We start from the raw sequence: 19144 nt of genomic DNA, 5'->3' as shown, positions 1-19144 counted from the left end.
ATCCCAAGAGGTTCTTGTGATCCACAGGGAACACCCATTCAAAAAAATCTACCTGCATCATAGGAAGATGCTTAGTTTTAACCTTCCATTATCTGATTGCCCCTCCCAAGGCAGCCATTTTATGGGGGGTGCCTGCCGCTTCAAAAATTTCACATGTGCTCTTAAGTTCAACACTGTTGGAAAATTTATTGGTATATTAACCTTTGTGCATTTAAAAACTCATGGCCCTGAATGAAGATCTGCCTTCCCCTTCTCTAGAGGTAGAACCATAGAGTTGGAAGAGACCCCAAGAACCATCAAGTCCTTGCAATGCAGGAACATTTAATCAAAGCACTCCTGACAGATGACCATCGAGCCTCTCTTAAAAAACCTCCAAAGAAGGAGTCTCCACCACACTCCGAGGTAGTGCATTCCACTGTTGAACAGCCTTTACTGTCAGGAAGTTTTTCCTGATGTTTAGGTGGAATCTCTTTTCTTTCACCTTGAACCCGTTACTCCTGGTCCTAGTCTCTGGAGCAGCAGAAAACAAAGCTTGCTCCCTCACCACCATGACATCTCTTCAAATATCTAAACATGGCTACCATGTCACCTCTTAACCTTCTCTTCACCAAACTAAACATACCCAGCTTTCTAAGGTACCTATCCTTCTCCTCTTCTCACCCTACCAAATCATGACAGGTACACAGCTGTCTTTTTAAAATAGCATTTATTAACAACTTGAACCTTCCACATTAAAATCCAAATTGTTGTGTATTGGTTTCTTTCATTTAAAAAACAAAACAGAAGAGTCAACTGCTGGGTTTTTCCTATTTCTTCCGAAGCAGCGTCTTCCCGAACATCCGAACGGAGCAGGATAGGGTGGTACAGACTCTTCTCTGCCATCTTAACCTGGCCCCAGGCTGGCCGCTCTGATAGGTTTGCGTTGCAGGCCACAGACAAAAAGAAAGACGGGGAAAAAAGAACGGCATCTGCCCAGCCTCCGTGGGCTGGTTTCTCAGGCAACTAGTCGAGAACAGATGCTCAGTCCAGGGGCTGTCTCAGAGCTTTTGCTGGCCTGCGCCTCCTCCACTGGGGCCTGCCTTTCACGAGGAGGGTCTATGGCCACCTGCTGCTCAAAGGATATGTATTCCTTTCCGTAAGTGAACATCCCAGAGACGAGAGCAGAGGTGGTAAGTGCAACAGAAAATGGCTGCCTGCCATCAAAAGGAGCCCAGCAGAAATCCTGGGCTCCAGCATTTACAGCAGCTTGAAATGTCACAACGTACAACAGACAATGGGAAGCACCCACTTTTTAAATTTTCTTTTCTTTTTTGCTTTTTGCAAAGGGAAAAAAAACCCACCTCAGTTTAAAAAAATATCGTAGAAGTGCTGCATCTACCTTCTAGCGAGTTTTTTTTTCCAAACGAAGAAAAAAACAACCTCTGGCATTCCTGTAAACGTGAGGTTTGTTCTGCTAGGTGAGTGAGCCCCTTGGTAAAGAAACCGGCATGCCTGTGATTCCATATGGCTGCTGAGCGCAACGCTGGCTTAGGCAGGGATCAGGACCTCGCAGAGCTCTGCGTGAGACGTGTGATGCTCTGGCCCCTGAGCGCCACCTGAGCAGGTTCTTGCCAATCTCTCAGGGATGTGATTCATGCGCACTTTCTCCGCTGAGGGTTGTAGCTGAGGAGGGGGACCATCTTCTCCAAGCCTGCTTGAACCAGATCCTGGTTCAGGGCAGTTGGCCCTCTTCTTGTAAGAGACTATGGTAGCACGGGCAAGACATCTCTCAAACCACAGCTGATGAAGAGGAGGAGGATGAAGATGAAGCCGTGGCCGCTGATGAGGACGGTGACTGGGAAGGGGAGGAGGCATTCCAGAAAAGCCACCTTCTCTTAGGTTGCCGTTTCTGGTGAAGGTAATCTTCCTTCTCGCGTTCCTTCCTAGCCCTCTGATAGTGGTCCTCCTCTTTCAAGTACCATACAGGGGGCCAACGGTGCTTCTCAAAATAGTCTTGGTTCTCTGTAGTGGAAAGAAACAAGGAGGTGAAACACTGGCCTTCCAATTTCTATCATAAAATATAAAATACATATGAGCAAACATATTTGATGTATATGTTTCTGAAATAAAGGAATGAATTTATGCATGTTTGTGGAGAGAAAACTTCCCTATGTTATGTGCAATTTATCTGCAGCATGGTTGGTGGCCATGTTTTTGAGTTGAGAGGATGAGACTGGTTTGGTCAAGATGCAGTGAGCAGGGAAATGAAGGTGACCAGTAATGATGTCCAGGAAATACTTCTGTAACACCTGATAGGGCTGGGAAGAGATCCATGAAGCTGCCCTATATGGAATCAGAGCACTGGTCCACCAAGGTTGGTATTTACTCATATTGGAAGCTGCTCTTGGGTCTCAAGAAGAGGCTACCTGCATTATCTGTGACCTGATCCTTACAATGGAGATGTCATGCAGTGGACTTGGGTCCTTCTGCCTAACACATGCCCTGTCATAGCCCATCCCTGGGAACGGGCTTAATTTTCTAATGTGGGATCCATACGTCGTTCCCACCTGTTTATTATTATGGGAACAAATCTGATTTATTCTTAGGCTCTCCTGTTTTTCTCTCCTCCACTCTCCTCTTATTGGGGACTGGAGTTCAAGCACCGTAACAAATTATTGACCACAAGCCAGGAACTGCAAGCATGGTTTTAACTCAGTTTCAGAATTCTAGTTTATCAGTAAGGAACAAAGATCTAATTTGTTGAAGCACTGAAAGATGGATGTTGCAATGAAATGTGGTCACACTGAAGACTTCCAAATTTAAGTCGTCTTCAAGATCAGCCCCCACACAGGAGGAAGTAGGTAGGGAATATGAAACTGAATAAACAGTGCTCACTTTGTATCATAAAAAAACAAAAACAAGTTGAGTTTGTGCATGTGGAAGTAAAAGGACTAGCCTGCCTATTGGCTTGAAACGCTGCCTGGTGTGCTTATTCAGCAGAGGCTGTAGAAGAATGACCCACTGGCTCTGTAAGAGAGCACAGCCCCATGCGTCCAAGAGGACCTCTCCTCCATACTGCTAAAATACACTCATAGCTCTCTGCCTCAATGACTCCAAAGGCCACATCCAACTCCAAATGTGTGCTGACCTGTTGACATTGCCTTCATCTCCCGAGGGAACTTGCGACAGATGTTGTTGTAGTTGGTGCAGATGTGATGCAGGCACCAATCGGCAAGCTGGTAGGCACCGTGGAACTGGGGGGAAAAGATGGAAAAGACAGCGTTAATAAACTGCAGCGTAACCAACATGTGTTAACTCAGAGAACTATCAAGGTTACTGATGTTGCAGAGCATGCAACCAGGACAAGTAAAAGGAAGTCTTGTGGGTTACTAAAAATGCTAGAATATAAGTACTCTCTTGTTATCCGTTTCTAACCCACCATCCTGGCTCCAACAGGGGCTGTACAGGTGCTTGCAAGCAGATGAAAATAGCTATCTACTACTCTTCACCAACTGGTAACGATGGTACATTAGAACCTCTGAAGTCAGGATTTTCCTTCAGTTACGTGGCCAACAGCTTATGAGTTAACAGGTGTATTAAACCTAAATGTGGCAAATCTCTTTTTCAGACTACCACAGACAAGAGGTCTTTGCTGTCTAAATGACCTTTTCATGTTTTGAAATGCACCTTGAGTCTCCGTGAGAAAGGTGGGCTATAAATGAAGTTAACAGTAACGATAAATTTGTAAACCAGTGACATGGTGGTAGTAATACTATGTTTTAAAATATTTTTGCATCCTGCTGCCAATTGATTTAGTTGGATGATCTAGAATTGTGTTGAGAACAGACTCTCTTCACACCATTTTTCTACCTATCCATCTACATCTAAAAGTCAGTTCCTTAACTCTTCACGTACTAGCAGGCCAGAACAGAGTCTAGCATGAAGCTGGAGACATCAATGAGAAGGACTATATAGCTTGGAATTGCCATGATTCTCAGTTACTTGGGTTGGTAGTCTACTAGGGTACAATGTATGTTTAATTCCTAGCCAGTCAGGAATGTAACCCATACAATGATTTAGACTCCATACCAAAACATTTCTTTCTACTAAGGATTTTTATATTTTAGTGCAAATAAAGAATCACAGGTTCAGCTAGCACAGAGGTGTCCAACTTCAGTTGTTCATGGATTACAGTTCCCATCAGATGGGAATGAACAGTTTATAAACATCAGAAGCGCCAGTGTTGGACACCCCTGAGCTAGCACAATGAGAGAGAAATGCAATCAAAATGGGGATTTCACAGCAAAATAGCAGGTCTGAGAAATGTGAACTCATGCCTACTTGAGGGTGAGTGAGAACTGAACAGCTTGTACCTGAGCTAGCTCCAGGAACACAAGGACGTCTCCATCAATATCCACTAACATCTGAGTTGCCTCCATCAGACCAGACACTGTGAATTGCTCTGTAAGATAAACACATATACAACGAAGGTCAGCAACCAGCAATGTGAGCTATTTGCTAACAGTAAGGATGGACAAAAATGGATGCATTTGGTTTAAACACTGGATTTTAGAATCTTTCTGTCACATCTCAATCATTAGTGTCTTTGTTTAACTACCTTGTTTAAAATGAAATTAATATAAACATCTCTAATCAGACATTCTGCTCTTCTATGTTAAACATTATTGGGAGGTCATGTGGCTGGATTGGAGGGGTCTGATTGGGGACTGCCAGTTGCTGACCCTCAACAATGTGCAGCTGACAGGTATATCAATTGTCAAGAGTTTGGGCATGCTCGATAATTTAGTTTATCAAAACCCCTCGGTGTTGTTGCTGCTTGTTTAGACTACAAGACTTATTGCCACTTGGATTTATATATGATTATTGAGTTTTCAGATGTTTAAAAAGTTTTTATATATGTTGTAAGCTGCCCCACGCCCGGAAGAGGAGGGGCAGCATATTAAATCCAATCAATAAATTAAAATAAAATGCTGACCAAATGTCATGAATGTTCCATTTCTACATCATGAGAAAAATACCTCATCTGCCCCGCCTTTGCTTTAGAAAAGTTTGAGCACTTGGACCAAGAGCCAAATAACTGTTTAGGCATTTGAAAGGGTATTAAGCTAGCCTAGTGGGATCTCTTAGCTTCTTTTCTTTAGGCAGGTTTACTTCAATAAACGTACCATTTTGCTGAGTTTATCCACCTGAAGTTCAGGTGTTGATTAACTTTACCAGAACTGTAGTCGGACATTCTGTGGCCACTGTAGAAGTCTAATGGGACGCTAGGGGGCAGTGTATGTTGAAATGAAACAGCGAACAGCTAACTTCAAGCCATCCAGTATGAGTATATATGAAAGTTATTTATTCCATTATGCAATTCCAATAAAATAAAAATATTGCGAAAATTGGGGAAAAAAACCTTTGCAGTAGGCAACTGGGGAAAGCATTGCCTGCATATCCCCTTGCTTTTCCATAAAGCAAGAAAATGAGACTTTAAAAAGCTTAAAAATTTAGAGAAGGAATGGGCCCCTGCAGTCTCCTCCCATTGCTACATGTGGTGCAAAAACCAAAAGACATAAGCGACTAGATCAGATCAAGGGTCTATCTGCTTCAGCATCCTGTTTCCTACAGGGGCCAACTGGAAGCCCACATCATTTCTGGAAGGCATCATTTCTTACCATCCTGACCCCCTAGTCCCAACAACTGATATTCAGAGACACATGACCTCTGAATATCGAGGCAACATCCTACCTAACCCTTAACAATCATGGCTAGTAACCTCGGGCAAACCTATGCTCTATTAATTAATTTAATCCCTCTTTAAAATCAATCTAAACTACTTATGCCCATGACTATAATAATGTTTCAGCCCATCTTTAGAGACCTTTCAAATATGGTCTCTCAGGAATATGGTCTCTCAGGAATATGGTCTCTCAGGAAAAATCTCAGGAACATCCATATTACAAATACAGTTACAAGTAACTTTGCACCTGACTCCTTTTTTTGCAACACCCCTCCTGCCTTCTGACTGGGATAGGAGTCTGGATCTTTATTTCTACTTGTTTGTGACAAAGGACACTTCGGCTCTCAAAAACCTATATCCCTAAAATTTTGTTGGTCTCTAAGGTGCTACTGGACTCAAACCTTTTTCTGTGAGTTCCACCATGACTCCTACTTAAAATATTTCTGACCATTGATGTACTCTAAGCTCCAGTAAACAGAAAGGTAGTGGATGACAAGGGGATGCTATTTGCTCTAATTCAGGGGTCTGCAAACTATGGCTCTCCAAATGTTCATGGACTATAATTCCCATCAGCCCCTGCCAACATGGCCAAGTGGCAGGGCTGATGGGAATTGTAGTCCACGAACATCTGGAGAGTCAGTTTGCAGAACCCTGCTATAACCTCTCCAATCCAAACAGATGTTTTTTCTTGGACCAGAATGCTTCCTTGGTTGGCCATGTAGCCATATGTGACTATAGCTATGCCATTGGGATCTTGCCCATGGTGCCCCAAAATTACCTGTGAGAGCAACCAGGTGTGGCAGACACAAGCGGTTTGCCAGGATGATGAGCTTCATGTAATCCAGGTCTGAAGTGGAACAGAACTGGCCAGTGTACAGGTACTCGAGCACCGCACGCATGCAACTCTTGCTTGTGTAAGGTAACACCACCTGTACGAGAAGGAACATGAACACAAAGAGGTCTCAGTTGTCAGCATACTCAGAAAAAGAACGCTGTATGACTGTTCATCATTAACTAGATAGCCACACTCTAGTACAGTCGAGTCATCTTATTTTATGCTTATTCTATCCATAACTGCTGTCCTCTGGCATCCTGTTCAGCTGGCATCACAGTAAGGCCTGTGCAGGAAGACTGGGCCCTGTCCATTGGACCTGCTGTCCTAAATGGCACCCAAAATCCATGGCAGATGCCCCATCATATGGCTGTTTCTGAATGCAAAAGTCACGCTGCTTTTATGAAGCCTCCCTCCTGTTTCCGCTCTTAATTGCTGCCCTGAACAAAGAGGCTCTTTCCCCCTCCAACAGAGCAGTGGCTTGTGCTAAAATTCTTGCCTTCCTGTTTCCTTTCCCCTTCTCTTGAGACTTGAAATGGAGAGTTCCATGTGAAAGCAGACAGCAGGCAGACATGATCTGCTTTTAATGCTTCAGTTATACTCTTTTGAGATCTCAGCTGTGCAAAGGCTTGCTCATCAGAACCACTGACTCATCAGGCCCCCTGCCCAAAAGGGGTTGTGGCTCCCAAGCTCCCAGCTCTCTCACCTCTCGAGTTGAGCTCTCCACAAACGGACCCCCAAACATAGCAGCCATCCAGTCACAGCTGGAAATTAGCAAGGGCTTGTGGGCACTGATAGCACCGTCGTCCAGGATAAAGGTGACATCTGCAAAAAAGCAAAGGTACATCAGAACTCTGTAAGGGGTTAGACTGGGATTCACGATCCTGCTACCCACCACCACCCCTGCTGCTGCAAAACCTCAAAGGAAGCTGCATCCCTGACCTGCTCACCATGACAATTCTGGATCCACCACAGACAGGGATAACAGCAAGACTGAAAGCCAGTACATTGCAGTGGTTAGAGTGTTGGGTTAGATCTTGGAAAACCAGAGTTCCAAACTCCACTGGTTGTAAAACTTATAGGACTATCATGAGCAAGTCAATTTCTCTCAGCTTCACCCATCTTCCAGGATTGGTGTAAGGATAAAATGGAGGCAGGGAGAACCTTATATGGAACCACAGGGAGAACCTTATATGGAACCATCTGCACAGGAAACATCTAGAAGCTACATCTACTTACTCACCCAAGCTTGTCTGAACCCCATTCCCCTAATGAATGTCAATGACCCAACCGACCCAGTCCCTCATGGCTGCCACTGTTTCAGAACGTACCAGAAAAAGTCCCTTTAGCCAGGCACTCCTTAACACGGTTGGTTCTCCTGACGTGGAAGGCTTTGGTGATCTCCTGGTTCATGAACGCCTCGTTGTTTAGGATGTTGGCCACCATCATCCTGAGGTCAAAGACTTCCAGCAGCTCAGCAATGTGAGCGATATGCATGAGGTCCCTCTCGTTCTCGTCCAGCTCCCCTGTGTAAAGGTATTTGAGCACAGCCCTGAAGGGTCCCAACTGGATGGAAGGGTCCATCTTCACCACCACCATAAGTCGGGGCTTGTACGTCACAGGATCGTCTGCCATCTCTTCCTGAATGCTGACAAAGGCACGGCTCCAAGAGGAAAGAATCCTCCCCCGCTTTAACCCACACTCCCCGTAGTTCTTGCCCCGTAATATCCCATCACTGGTGGAGGCTCTAAGGCACGGTTTTTGCTGGCCAGAGCCAGGGTCCTCAGCACTCTCGCAGATGTCAAAGCTGGCAGCTCTTAGGAGGAATTCTCGCCCATGATGCCTTTCTTCCTGATGGGGTGTTCGCTCCGCAATACCGCTCCCAGAGCCACTTCCTATGGTGCTCTGCTGGTCCTCCTCGCTCAAGTCCATGGAGAACAAGTCGTAGAACTTAGAGGAGGCGGTGGAGAGGTAGATCTTGTGCGCGTAGATTTTGATCTTCTCTTGCAGCACCAGAATGACATCTGCACACAAGGGATCCTCCAGCAAGTGAGCCGGACGCTCTTCATTGTTGGAAGGAGGGTCGGGGACAATGATGATGGGTGGAGGTGGCTTGGGGGGCAAAAACGGGGCCTGGAGCAACGGCCTCTGAACATTGCGTAGGTGAGACTTCCAGAACTGGAGATGCCGGCGGGAGATGAGGGCAGCTCTTATGGCGTTATCGAAGACATCCTTGATGCCAAACTGGGCCACTACGCTGGTCTCGTAATAAGGGATTCCCAGCTCTTTGGCCACCTCTCGCCCCTTTTCTGGGGGGAGAATTTCATTGGGCTTGATTGGTCTGAAACAACAGAAGGACAACAACAGGTTTAACATTCGCTCAGTTAGTGACAGACTTCACAAGGTCAACATGACGATCAGATCCAAGTGAGTGGTTCCAGGGACTAGGCTCATGGTAATTAATAAAAATATATATATATACTGGGTGTCAACTGGTTCTGGCACCACGGCACTCCATGTAGCAGGCTGAAACACGTAGGCTATACCTCACTTCCTTCCTATTCTCTTTTTCTTCTGTTTGCTATTAATCTAATTTCCCACCTGCCTTGCTCTTTTTAACATGTATTCCACATCACAGGTTAGCAAACTTCCTACCTGGTGCAAGATCTGCACTGAAAGCCTAAAGGTGGTTCTTTTTTTTCTCTTTTTTTTTAAAAAAAAGGTGATATGGGAGAACCCAGGACTGACATTGTTCTTCAAATTGTGCCAATTTTCACAGCATGCAGTAGTCTGCAAACTATCTGCATCTGTAGTACCGATGAGGCAGGAACTGCATAAGTTGCGGACACAAAGGTATGAGTTCTGCACTCACAGCCAAGCCTGTCCAACCCACTTGCGTCCACCTGACAGTCTTGTTGTCTACCTGGCTAATGGTCGCCTAGCTCGATTGACCGCTTCCAGGTCAGCATAGCGAAGGTCCAGCTGGCAGCCCACAAGGATGACAGGTGCTCGGGGACAGAAGTGCTTGATCTCAGGATACCACATAGTCTTCACATGGTGCAGGGAGTTGGGGTTAGCAATGGAGAAGCACAACACGACGACATCAGATCTGCCGACAAAGAGGAGGGAAGAATCAGTGAGCCTGCCTGCAGCCAACAAACCCTTGTCTTTTCAACAGTTGGTACTTTTGGAGGCCATCATGTTCCTTATAAGACACCCGCTCCGGCTAGAGGGCAGGACCACCCATGTATTTATTCTCTTGTTTCCTCATCTCAGTGCAAAATCCATGATGTTATAACTGCTAACAAATGATATTTGTTGTCACGGACTGTGCATACGGAAGGCTAGTAAGCCTTGGGAAGATGCAATGGGTCGCCGTGAACTCATCGGGATGGCAGCTAAATGTCTGCCTTTACCTCATGTCTATGGTTCAATATAACATAAAGGGAGCCACTAGAAACTAAATCAGCTGCTATCTCCTTAGCCCCAACTATCACTATAAGCATAAAAAATCCATCTGCATAACTCCACCTATCCATGTTGGAAACTCTTCCTCTCTCCCATTCTTCTCAGTCCTGGTCATTGCTTCACTCTTTTAGCATCTCTTTCTAGCATCTAGCTTCACTCTTTTTAGCATCTCATTATGCACACACACCCCGCCCAACATTGCATCTGTGTACCATCTCCCCCTATTCCATTTCATTTCCCTCCTTGTAAACACACCCTTCTGCCTCCTTTTCCTTCTCCCACCATGTGCTGCCTGTAATAAAGTGTCCTCACCTTCCATAAGCGAAGCGCCTGTCCTTGTGATGGTCTCCAAATGTGTCCCAAAGTCGCAAGGATACACTAACGTCATCTACCACATCTCGGGAGCGTTCCAATACCTGCAGGGAAAGGAGAGGTTCAGTTGCCTTTAAGAAGAAAGGATAAAAACAATTCCCCAGAAGCTTCTGAGCATCTTGTCAAACCCAGGAAGATAGTTAGGGTCAACTCAGACAAACCAGCACAGGAATCCCACCATCATTACCAAAAGAAGCACTCACCTCTTGGCAAACACGATACTGGTCAATGGCCCAGACGGTGGGCACATGGGTAGCAAGAAGCTGGTACTGAGTTAAAGTGGCATTGCAAGCACGGGCACAGATGAGCCTGGTCTTGCCCACAGCGTTGTCCCCAACCACGACGCACTTGATAGTTTCTACGTTTGGCCTTTCATAATCCATGTCAGAATCCATTAATTGGGACCTGCAACAATGAAAAGATAGCAGAAAAGGCGTGTTAGACTCAATAAAAGATTGCTATGGTTTCCTTTGCAAACAAGTCTTCCTGTTTTTGGCTCTGCAGAGAGCCTGGCCTGGGAGAGAAGACCTTTATCTAGTGGTGGGATTCAGCAGGTTTGCACCACTTAAGCAGAACTGGTTGTTAAAATGGTGATTGTAAACAACCAGTTGTTAAATTATTTGAATCTCACCACTGCCTTTAAACCCTCCCCATAATGCCTTGTGATTGTCTATCTACGCTACAACAAAGACTACTAGGCAAATGCTCTGCGGATCAACCCACCGTTTTACAATGCAAGACGTTGCAGCTTGTTTACTCGGCGGCATTCCCTCGCTCCCCGCTGATTCATAAACAGAAAGCATCTCTAGTTCCTTCCCAGCTCCAAAATCAATGAATTCTCACTCTTGAAGAAACTGGTGCAAAAACAGATTCCACGGGACATGAAGTCCAACCAAATAACCAAAGGCCACGGTCACACAGCAAACATTCCCAATATCACCTTAGGCAATTTTAGCTCAGGGCAAAAACTGGGGCTCAGGACAACTTAATTAAATTGGCTAAGGCTGGTTGAGCTTTCCTTCCTATGGTGCTTTGGCATCTGTAACCTAGCTTGCAGCTGCAAAATTATTGTGGGTCTTCATGCCAGGAAAGTAAATTAAGGCCCACGAACAACCCGCCTGGGCCACTTTTGCAATATATGGAGAAAGGATGTCCCCCCACAAGAGGTGGCTTAAGCACCTGGAACAGAACAGCAAAATCCTGGAATCACCTCTGCTCCCAAATTCACCCCACTGGGGACTGATTCAGTGGGACCCAAGCCAAACAGGCCTGCCTATCTTAGAAACACACTGTATACTATAACGACTCCCCACTCCAGTCCCAAACCAAGAAAGGGGAGGGGGACACCCATTGTTAGGTCTTCAAAACAGTGGAAGACTTGGGCAGCTGCCCTTCCCCTATCCTCATACAGACTAAGCTGAACGGAGAGAACAACAAACAAGAGCCCTTGTGAAGGGCCGAAAGCCAAGCCAGCTCCCCACCTCTTCCCAGCATGCATCCCAAGCAGCATCCCTTTAAAATTTAATACGCTCATGAAAACAGGCATGAGCTCAGCTCCTGGTCAGACTCATGCCCTGCTGGTTCAAATCCAGTCTCCTCCCCTCCCTGTGTCTCTCATGCTTGTTCATGTGAACCCCCCCCCCCCACACACACACACTTTGGCGTAGGAAGCTTCCAGATCCACCTGACTGAACATGGAATTTGTCCCCTCCTTCTCTTCCTGTCATCCCCACATCTCAACTCCTCTCCACGGTCCGTGTGCAAGTGCGTGCACACAGAGAGAGTCAAGATCTGTCATGCATGCACTTTTCTCAGAAACAGGCTCTGGGGCATAACAGAGCAAGCAGGGGCAGCCAGCCTCTCCCGCCGCCCGCCTGCCCGCCCGCTCATTAATTAGGACAAGTGGCATTTGGGATATCTTTACTCACAGCATTTCACTTTGACTTAAAGCAGGACAAAAGCCTTAATGCTCAGGGTCTGGGCTCCCTGCTGGAATTCTCACTTGCTTTCTTTGGTAGGAAAGTTTACAGCCTGACGTCCTAAGGGAGAATCGGATCGTGCTTGGGAGATTCAACAGGTTGTTCTAAGCAGGGGCACCGCTGTGGGAAAGCTTGGATATTTGGGACTGCGGCTTTATTTTTTCTAGATTAAAATATCTGCGCAGATGCGAGCAACCAAGTAGCTAGCATGTGTGTGTGTGGCCATTAGAGAGATGAAACCCTGCCAGATGAACCTCAGGGAAAGTGCACTCAAAAGGAATTATGGCACTACAGTTTAATCAGGGGATTAAAAACACTAACAAGAGACGGGATTGGGGGGAGGGGGGACATGTTTCCTTCTGTAACTGGAGCTAGCCCAAAGCTGTGGAGCTTGTGACAGTCCTAAGTAATAGCTCTTCTTTGGTCTTGCAATGCTAGGCAGGTGTACTGGTCCAACAGAACAACAGAGAAGGATTTTGCAAATATCCAGGCAGACCACACTAAACTATATAAAGAGATGTGAATGGTGCTTTTCAGCAATCTAAGAATGCTACAAGGATTCTCCATGCTTCACGCTGCTTTTTCTACCAGAAAGATTTTGAGAGGGGCTAAATACTAGCTGGGATCAGGCAGCCCCAAATACTGCTGCACCCGTGGGATTTTGGGCACACCTAGCCGAGCACGCAAAGGCGACGCAGCACAGCTCAGTTCTTCAAGCTCATGTAATCAGAGTAGTTCCATTAGTTTCAACAGGGCGCTGCCAATTCACCTTGGCTGCCGATCAGAACCTGGATACAGAAGCCTTTGAGTGTTTTCATTAATGGCCCGATGACTAAAAGCACTTGAAAAAACTTGGGCTTAATTACAGGGCAGCATCGACTCCAGAACACAACGTATCACACCCATGGTGGTAAAATCAGAGGGTCTTCCCACACAATCACAGGATCTCGTCTGTCTTGACGGGTATTCTGACCCCAAACCATTGACGTGTCAGGAGGTAGAAAGCTTAACTATGTACAGCCTCCAAGAACTCAAGCAAGCAGGGACCCCAATTTAGTCCCAACCCAGAGGGAAAAAAAGGCACAAAAACCCTGCTATTAGAAGTGTAAGCTTCACTTTTGCTCTTTACCTAAAATTACAATAGGGGTCTTTATGCTGGCTGCCCATCGTTTCATTTTTAATACCCCTTTCTCCTGGTGTTGCCTGAAAATCTGAGAAACCATATTGGTCAATATTGCTGTTGATATCTTCTGTCATCTTGGAGGATCCTATTCTGGAGAGCAGGACAGAAACTTTGCCTCAAACTGTTTGCCCATCACACTGGCCAAAAGTGCCACCTGGCCTCTCCTGCTCCCAAAATTCCTGGACCTTCTTGATCTTCATCCATAGTGTCAGTAACAGTAGAAGTGTTTTTTCCTGCACAAGCCACCTGATCACTTGTCAATAAACAATAGTCAACAGCATTCCTTGCCAGTAAACAGAACTGCATTCTGAACAGCAATCCAGATTGCAACAATGGGCTATCTGAGAAAAGCGTCACATTTTCCCAGGAAAAATACTGCCACCCAACTGTTGGGAATAAATGATATCGCCCTAACTAAAGCACAGCCTCAAGGAAAGATATGAAGACTGTTGAAAATTAGAAGGGAAATTGACTTGCACTATAAAGTGATCATCTTGCTATTAGTAGTAGTAATAGTGGTAGTGGTATTGAGATTGGCATCCCACTTGGACAACACATACTTCAGGTACTTTCAGAAGATCAGAAAGCAACTACAGAATCATGCTTTTACATATTTTTAAGAAGCCTGACTGATAATGAGAAAAGGGGATAGAAAAATTAAGATTACAATTTTGAAAGTACAAGTACAATCAATATGTCCACCAACACTTTTCCAAAGGATGAAAAGACTGCAAAAGCAACTGTGTTATCCAGAAACAGAGCCAAGAGCCAAAAAGCACACTACATCAGCCCTGTTCACAAGTTACAGTAAACACATATACATGTAGCATACGCTTGATTCTTCTTTACGTGCGCGTTGAGTAATTGCCATGTTACACTCATACAACTGAATGTAATTTAAACCTTGTCCTTATCTAAGTACTGGTCCCTGGTTTCATTTGCAAAGCGAATGCACACTGATTCTTCTTTACAAATCGATGTGCAGTACGTTCACTGTAGCATATGAACAGGGCTAGCAGGAAATGTGGAACAAAACTCCTGATACGTAGTTTAGTCTTTTAAAAACCCAAGGAATATGGACCCAAACAGCACCAGGAAAGTGCACTCTTTCCTTGCAATCGAAAACACCAACCAAGGTGCTTTCAACTCAGGCAGGAGAAAAAGACAGGCAAAGAGATGGAGCTCATCTTTCCCACCTGCCAAGGCTAAAAGCAACTCAGGGTGATGAGGGAGGGAGCAGATTTGATTGTGGGAACTGTATGGCAGGATGCATGTCACTGATTTATACAGCTGCTAATCGTCTGACTAGAACAGGGGTAGGGAACCTGCGGCTCTCCAGATGTTCAGGAACTACAATTCCCATCAGCCTCTGTCAGCATGGCCAATTGGCCATGCTGGTAGGGGCTGATGGGAATTGTAGTTCCTGAACATCTGGAGAGCCGCAGGTTCCCTACCCCTGGACTAGAAATAGCGCAAACCCTGGCCCTGTTCTAAAACGTGCTGTTCGCTTTGGCAGGACAAATATTTGTTACGAGTCTCAGGAACAACTTTGTCATGTAACTGCATAGTGTGGTCTTTCTTCTGCTCCTCTCCCACTGGCAGTTAAGCCTGGAGTTTGTGAGGTGGCAAATAGAGAGTCAGTGCCTTGCGCGAAGGGGACTGACATCAACATCAGCCGGCTTCCTTAAAAATCCAATGCCTCTCTTTTCTAACTGCCCTCAAGCTTGCATAGGGGAAGACTTACAATGTGTGCATACTGCCTTCATAGCACATACTCTTTCTGTAGAATCACTTGATGCCTGATATGTGAGGTCTGCATACATGTTATGCGTACATGATGCCTGATATGTGAGGTCTGCATACATGTTATGGTGGGAATCCACCACCTTAGGATCACCCTGGATATTTAGTTTAGCTTTAAAAAGCAACTGTGACCAGGGGACACAGACCAGGGCTGTGGTGGTAAAAGTTTTTCTAACAGGGCCAGGGGTTGCGCTGTTTTTAGTCAGACGATTAGCAGCTGTATAAATCAATGACATGGGTTCCTGTCAGAATCTGTGTGCAGACTTGGGGTTGTCTAGTCTTAGCACCAGCATCTCTGCCCACAGCCAATTGAAGTCCACTTGGTCCAGGCAAGCATCCGTAACAGAATCAGTTCTCCCCGCTGCATGGTGCAAGAGTTAAAAGAACTCCTTCCCCAGGGGAGCTGGTTTCGGCCTCGGAGGAAATGAGTGCACAAGACACGTGGGGTGGAATGAACGCAAAAGGAAAGCAAGAGCCCATGCCATGTGAAACTCCAGCAGCAGCAGCTGTGGAGGCGGTCAGCAAACTCGCGGCTCATGTGACATTTAACAAGGGACAATCAAATCCTTGCACAGACAAATGTGATCATTCCTGGTTTGCTCCACCCCTCCCCATCAGTGATTCTCTCCTTGCAACTGCAGTAGTGGCTGCACACGCACAAGCCCTCTCCAAAGGGAACGGTAATTGGGGCATGTTTCTTCTCTTTCCAGCTGTGTTGCTATTTCTGATGCTCTTTCGCCTGAGTGCACCAAATTCATCATCAGCACAGCGACTTGCTCTTGAAGTCTGCAGTCACCACGCACACTCTTTACTCCCAGCCATATCTCTTTCCCAGCCTCCTCTTATCTCACTGCACTAAGACCTCTGGCTACTCCTACCCGCTCCTCAGCTTCTGATTCCAGCCAATGCCCCAACTGCTTCGCATCCTCCTCAGTCCTCTGCTTGGTTTCCCTCCCTCAAATCTGCCTCCCTCTAGTAGAAATTTGTTCCTGCAAGCTGCCCCAGTCTGTGGTTGCCAAGGAAACTAGAGAATCTCCTGGGGAGCCTAGCCCGTTTCCTAGCAACAACCAGGCCAGAAGTAACCCCCTCCCTTGAATCTCATATTTTATGTACACACAATAAGCCCCAAAGGAAAATAATGCAACAAAAATAATAACGATTGAACAAGAACAGTGCAGGACTAGTGGATGGCTTGAGCACTTCTATGGAGAAGCTCAATCCTCATCGTCAAAAAATCTCCAGCTACCCACAACGCCCACTTTGAAAAATAATAAATCATGCAAACATCCCTAAATACCAGCAGTACATTTTTGCAAGTGAAGCTGAACCAAGTAGGAATAGGTCTGTGTAATAGACGGCTCTCTAAAGTCTCCCAGGCATAACCAGCATATCAAACACCATACCGCGTATCTAGTTCTTTGGACAGAACCAAAATTACAACCCCACATGCATCGCCCCAGTTTGTGCAACGAAAGTCACTATGCCAAGGCTGCACACCGAGCACATCTACCGCGCTCTCCCCTCCCTGCCCGCTTCGCAAACCCCACCCCAATCCCGCCAGGGTTTTGCAGCCACTCCGCTTGTGAGTTTTGGGGGCAGTGCAGCAACCGACCATACAGGCACAAAGGAAATAGGCATTATTAAATAAAGGCTGTTCTACGTGCGTGCGTATGTCTCTCTGTGCGTTTGAGAGTGTGCATGAGAGAGATGGCGATAAAGGGCAACGTTGGAAGGTTGCTAATCTCCAGCACCTCCGGATGCTACAAAAAGGCAGAAAGCTTTTAGAAAGCAGTGCAAAATATAATAGAGGTGAGTATGAGCGCATCCATCCATCCACACATAGTTTGGTTCGCTCGCAAAAAAAGGACGGCTCGCGCCTAGTTTTCTTTTCCAACGTACTATCTAATCTTAATTTTTGCAAGGCGGACGCTCGCCTGAATTTCGGTACGAGGGGCTCAGCGGATCAGACTCCCAGGCAAGCATCGGTTACTTACACCAACACATCTGAAGGGGCAATTTCCAGCGGGACGGACCGAGCTCTTGGCTTGAGCCATGGTGATCGCTGCAAAAAGAGCGCCCGGCTAGGGCCCTGCTCTGACTCCGGGGCCGCGCCGAGTGCCGGATGCTAAACTCTCTTGCTCAGATGCTCTGGCATAACAGTCCATGCCGGCACCAGAGTGGATGCATCCCTTCGCTCTGCATCTGCAGCCACTGCCTCTTCCTCACCAGCATCTTTCTTGGCCTCGGGAACCCAGGAAGGCTCCGCATTCGCAGCTCCCCCCTCCTGGAAAGAGATCTGCTGCTTTCCTCCCAGTCCTAGAGTTGCACTGCAACTGAGCGCGCTGAGCGGGCGGGCGCGAGCCGCAGTCCTAGAATAAGACTCGCCCACCGCCTGTTTTCATTCACAAAAAAAAGGAAGGGAGGAAAAAAAACACTCAGGCCCCGCCTTCAATCCCCCCGGAGGCCGCCGATTGGCTGAGATCGAGCAAGGCAGGGGCCACGCGCCTCGCTGGGCCTTCTCGGGGAGAAGGAGCGCGTGCAAAGGAAGGGGCTGCGGGAAGGAGCCCGAGCGGGTCCCTTGGCTGAAAACGGAGATGGATTTCTTGCAGCCTCGTCGTCGGTCACTACTGGCTTCCCCTCTGCTCTTTCCTTCCGGCAAAAACAAAGCTGCTGCTGCTGCTGCTGCTGATCCCTCCGTCAGATACAGGAAGTGGATTGTTTTCCCCGAAAGCTGAGCAGCAGTAAAGCCGCAATGCTTTGTACTGGCTGGGAAGCAAGTCCCATTGAATTCACTGGGATTTACATCTGAGTATACACATTTAGGACTGCACTGCAAATCTACAATACTAAGAATTACTTGCATGGGAGTAAGCCTCGTTAAAATAAAACGGGACCTATTTCTGAGTAAATAGACATTCTGAGTAAATAGACATATGCAGTGTCACACAGCTAGCGCCCTGGGATTTTTCATTCCTGTGCTCTCATTCATCTCGATCTTTCCACTCTCCCTTGCCTCCTGTTCCTGTGCCATTAGGACCTAAGTGGGCATTCTTTACTTTACACCACTTTATCCCCCAGCCCATCTTACCTTTTCATTCAAAACATTTCCCAAGGCACTTTTCCTTAAATCATTTCTTTCTCAACCTTCTCCCCGGCTTATTGCTAGCACAAGCCCTCTGTAGTAGGGTTCTGTTCCCCAAACAAGAACACAATGACATAGATCAAGATAATACTTTTTGTAGGGCTTTGTTTTGTTTTTTCGTAAGGTGGAGGGTTCTTGAAGGCCAATAATAGAATAAGAGATTTGCAGGTAAATCAAAATATTTTGAAAATTAATTATTTTTAAATGTTATTTTATTAAATTTTTATGCCGCCCTTCCCCTTGCAGGTTCAGAGAGGTTCACAACTTATTAAAAATGCAATATAACGCATGGGGCCAAAAGCCCACATACACTTCATAAAACAATAAGTAGTCCATGAAAACCCAGATGGTGACTTGGTATTTCCTGCTTTTATCCCATACCTATCCTGATGAAATGACAACAAAGGTAAGGGAGAGGCAGATCAGAATTGCTAAGGCAGGTGTCAGTTCTCAAGAATTTGCACGTATTTCTAGGGACCAGTGTTGACAGAGTCTTGTGGTGTCATCTTTGAAGATGAATTGACAAGTGCAAATGCACTATTTGATTCTTGTATGAATGTGAATCTCAGTGGCCGTTCAGTTCTGACACAGCTAGACACAGGACTGACATATGAAGCATATAACTGAACACTTCTTGTCG

The 19144-nt window shown here is 46.1% G+C and overlaps 1 protein-coding gene across 4 annotated transcripts in view; it reads right to left on the bottom strand.

The window, feature by feature from the left end:
* Positions 1-689: 689 nt before the first annotated feature.
* The window catches only part of RHOBTB2 (Rho related BTB domain containing 2), a 34684-nt gene continuing 16229 nt past the window's right edge, over positions 690-19144 (bottom strand). For 2 of the 4 annotated variants that reach the window (XM_048513081.1, XM_048513082.1), the window contains 9 exons: positions 10601-10802; positions 10338-10441; positions 9481-9666; positions 7889-8898; positions 7264-7382; positions 6504-6654; positions 4353-4441; positions 3128-3233; positions 690-2001 (listed from right to left, as the gene is read on the bottom strand). In XM_048513081.1, the coding sequence (XP_048369038.1) occupies positions 1769-2001; positions 3128-3233; positions 4353-4441; positions 6504-6654; positions 7264-7382; positions 7889-8898; positions 9481-9666; positions 10338-10441; positions 10601-10802 (2200 nt within the window). In that variant the 3' untranslated portion in view covers positions 690-1768. Of the gene's footprint in view, positions 2002-3127; positions 3234-4352; positions 4442-6503; positions 6655-7263; positions 7383-7888; positions 8899-9480; positions 9667-10337; positions 10442-10600; positions 10803-17356; positions 17754-19144 lie in introns of those variants that run through there. The other 2 variants (XM_048513083.1, XM_048513084.1) reach the window with 2 other exon arrangements.

This window comes from Sphaerodactylus townsendi, linkage group LG12 (genome assembly GCF_021028975.2).
Source record: "Sphaerodactylus townsendi isolate TG3544 linkage group LG12, MPM_Stown_v2.3, whole genome shotgun sequence".
Taxonomy (NCBI): domain Eukaryota; kingdom Metazoa; phylum Chordata; class Lepidosauria; order Squamata; family Sphaerodactylidae; genus Sphaerodactylus; species Sphaerodactylus townsendi.
The sequence above is the reverse complement of the archived record's forward strand: the minus strand, read 5'-3'. Positions and strand labels throughout refer to the sequence as shown.